This window comes from Lottia gigantea, assembly GCF_000327385.1.
Source record: "Lottia gigantea unplaced genomic scaffold LOTGIsca_68, whole genome shotgun sequence".
NCBI lineage: Eukaryota > Metazoa > Mollusca > Gastropoda > Lottiidae > Lottia > Lottia gigantea.
In genome coordinates, this window is record NW_008710315.1 from 611,913 (window position 1) to 614,730 (window position 2,818).

Below are 2,818 nucleotides of genomic sequence, written 5' to 3' on the forward strand. Positions count from 1 at the left end.
GAGTATTACTGTGACTGTCCTAAAGGTTTCGAAGGTGATAAATGTCAAACAGGTGTGTAAATATTATAATCATTGGAAATCACAAATAATTTTCTTAAAATTTTACAATAAACTGTGTCTTCTAATGAGTTGGCAAAGAATTTTTGAACGATGGCTTTTTCAAAGAGTTGACAATGATCTAAAACTATGAGACTTGCCTTAGTTTTTTTGTGAGTTTTGTCATATATTTTTCATTAGAATTAAATCCTTGTCATTTTTTTTCATTAGAATTAAATCCTTGTGACAGTCATCCTTGTCATAATGGTGGAACTTGTTGTCCTACATCTGGAATGGAGTATTACTGTGACTGTCCTAAAGGTTTCGAAGGTGATAAATGTCAAACAGGTTTGTAAATATTATAATCATTGGAAATCACAAATAATTTTCTTAAAATTTTACCATTAACTGTGTCTTCTAATGAGTTCGCAAATAATTTGTGAACAATGGCTTTTTAATAACATTTACAATGATCTAAAACTGTGAGACTTGCCTTAGTTTTATTGTGAGTTTTTTCATTTTTTTCATTAGAATTAAATCCTTGTGACAGTCATCCTTGTTATAATGGTGGAACTTGTTGTCCTACATCTGGAACTGAGTATTACTGTGACTGTCCTAAAGGTTTCGAAGGTGATAAATGTCAAACAGGTGTGTAAATATTATAATCATTGGAAATCACAAATAATTTTCTTAAAATTTTACAATAAACTGTGTCTCCTAATGAGTTGGCAAAGAATTTTTGAACGATGGCTTTTTCAAAGAGTTGACAATGATCTAAAACTATGAGACTTGCCTTAGATTTATTGTGAGTTTTGTCATATATTTTTCATTAGAATTAAATCCTTGTGACAGTCATCCTTGTCATAATGGTGGAACTTGTTGTCCTACATCTGGAATGGAGTATTACTGTGACTGTCCTAGAGGTTTCGAAGGTGATAAATGTCAAACAGGTTTGTAAATATTATAATCATTGGAAATCACAAATAATTTTCTTAAAATTTTACAATAAACTGTGTCTTCTAATGAGTTGGCAAAGAATTTTTGAACGATGTTTCAAAGAGTTGACAATGATCTAAAACTATGAGACTTGCCTTAGTTTTATTGAGAGTTTTGTCATATATTTTTCATTAGAATTAAATCCTTGTGACAGTCATCCTTGTCATAATGGTGGAACTTGTCCTACATCTGGAACTGAGTATTACTGTGACTGTCCTAGAGGTTTCGAAGGTGATAAATGTGAAACAGGTTTGTAAATATTATAATCATTGGAAATCACAAATAATTTTTTTTAAATCCTTAAACAAAGACTGCAGTAATGTGCATAACAAAAAACTTTCTTGAAATTCTACTAACGACTGTGTTTTCTAATAACTTTGCAAGTACTCGAGAACAATGGCTTTTTAAAAACGTTTACAATTTTTTAAAATTATAAGAGATTTAATTTGGTTTTAATGTGAGTTTTGTGCTTTATCTTCCATTAGAAATAAATCCTTGTGACAGTAATCCTTGTCATAATGGTGGAACTTGTTGTCCTACAACTGGAGGGAAGTTTAGTTGTGACTGTCCTAAAGGTTTCAAGGGTAAAACATGTGATATAGGTTGGTAATTATTATAATCATTGGAAATTACAAATAATTTTCTTTAAATCCCACTAGGAACTGTGTTTTTAATGATTTTGCGAAGAACACAAGAACAATGGCTTTTTAAATACGTTTACAATTTTCTAAAACTAGAAGAGATTTACCTTCGTATTAATGAGAGTTTTGTGCTTTATCTTCCATTAGAAATAAATCCTTGTGACAGTCATCTTTGTCATAATGGTGGAACTTGTTGTCCTACAACTGGAGGGAAGTTTAGTTGTGACTGTCCTAAAGGTTTCAAGGGTAAAACATGTGATATAGGTTGGTAATTATTATAATCATTGGAAATTACAAATAATTTTCTTCAAAATCCCACTAGGAACTGTGTTTTTAATGATTTTGCGAAGAACACAAGAACAATGGCTTTTTAAATACGTTTACAATTTTCTAAAACTAGAAGAGATTTACCTTCGTCTTAATGAGAGTTGTGTGCTTTATCTTCCATTAGAAATAAATCCTTGTGACAGTCATCCTTGTCATAATGGTGGAACTTGTTGTCCTACAACTGGAGGGAAGTTTAGCTGTGACTGTCCTAGAGGTTTCAAGGGTAAAACATGTGATATAGGTTTGTTATAATTATTATCATTGGAAATAACAAAAAACTTTATTGAAATTCTACTAACGACTGAGTTTTCTAATAACTTTGCAAGTACTCGAGAACAATGGCTTTTTAAAAACGTTTACAATTTTTTAAAATTATAAGAGATTTAATTTGGTTATAATGTGAGTTTTGTGCTTTATCTTCCATTAGAAATAAATCCTTGTGACAGTAATCCTTGTCATAATGGTGGAACTTGTTGTCCTACAACTGGAGGAAAGTTTAGTTGTGACTGTCCTAAAGGTTTCAAGGGTAAAACATGTGATATAGGTTGGTAATTATTATAATCATTGGAAATTACAAATAATTTTCTTCAAATCCCACTAGGAACTGTGTTTTTAATGATTTTGCGAAGAACACAAGAACAATGGCTTTATAAATACGTTTACAATTTTCTAAAACTATAAGAGATTTACCTTCGTATTAATGAGAGTTTTGTGCTTTATCTTCCATTAGAAATAAATCCTTGTGACAGTCATCCTTGTCATAATGGTGGAACTTGTTGTCCTACAACTGGAGGGAGGTTTAGATGTGACTGTCCTAA

At 30.9% G+C, this 2,818-nt stretch overlaps 1 protein-coding gene across 1 annotated transcript in view; it reads left to right on the forward strand.

The window, feature by feature from the left end:
• LOTGIDRAFT_195554 (hypothetical protein) overlaps positions 1-2,818 on the forward strand; it is a gene marked incomplete at its 3' end in the record, with an annotated part of 13,144 nt that overhangs the window by 4,747 nt on the left and 5,579 nt on the right. The window contains exons 7-13 of the mRNA XM_009065155.1: positions 568-684; positions 870-986; positions 1,168-1,281; positions 1,518-1,634; positions 1,821-1,937; positions 2,125-2,241; positions 2,428-2,544. Coding sequence (XP_009063403.1) covers positions 568-684; positions 870-986; positions 1,168-1,281; positions 1,518-1,634; positions 1,821-1,937; positions 2,125-2,241; positions 2,428-2,544 — 816 coding nt within the window. The remainder of the gene's footprint in view (positions 1-567; positions 685-869; positions 987-1,167; positions 1,282-1,517; positions 1,635-1,820; positions 1,938-2,124; positions 2,242-2,427; positions 2,545-2,818) is intronic.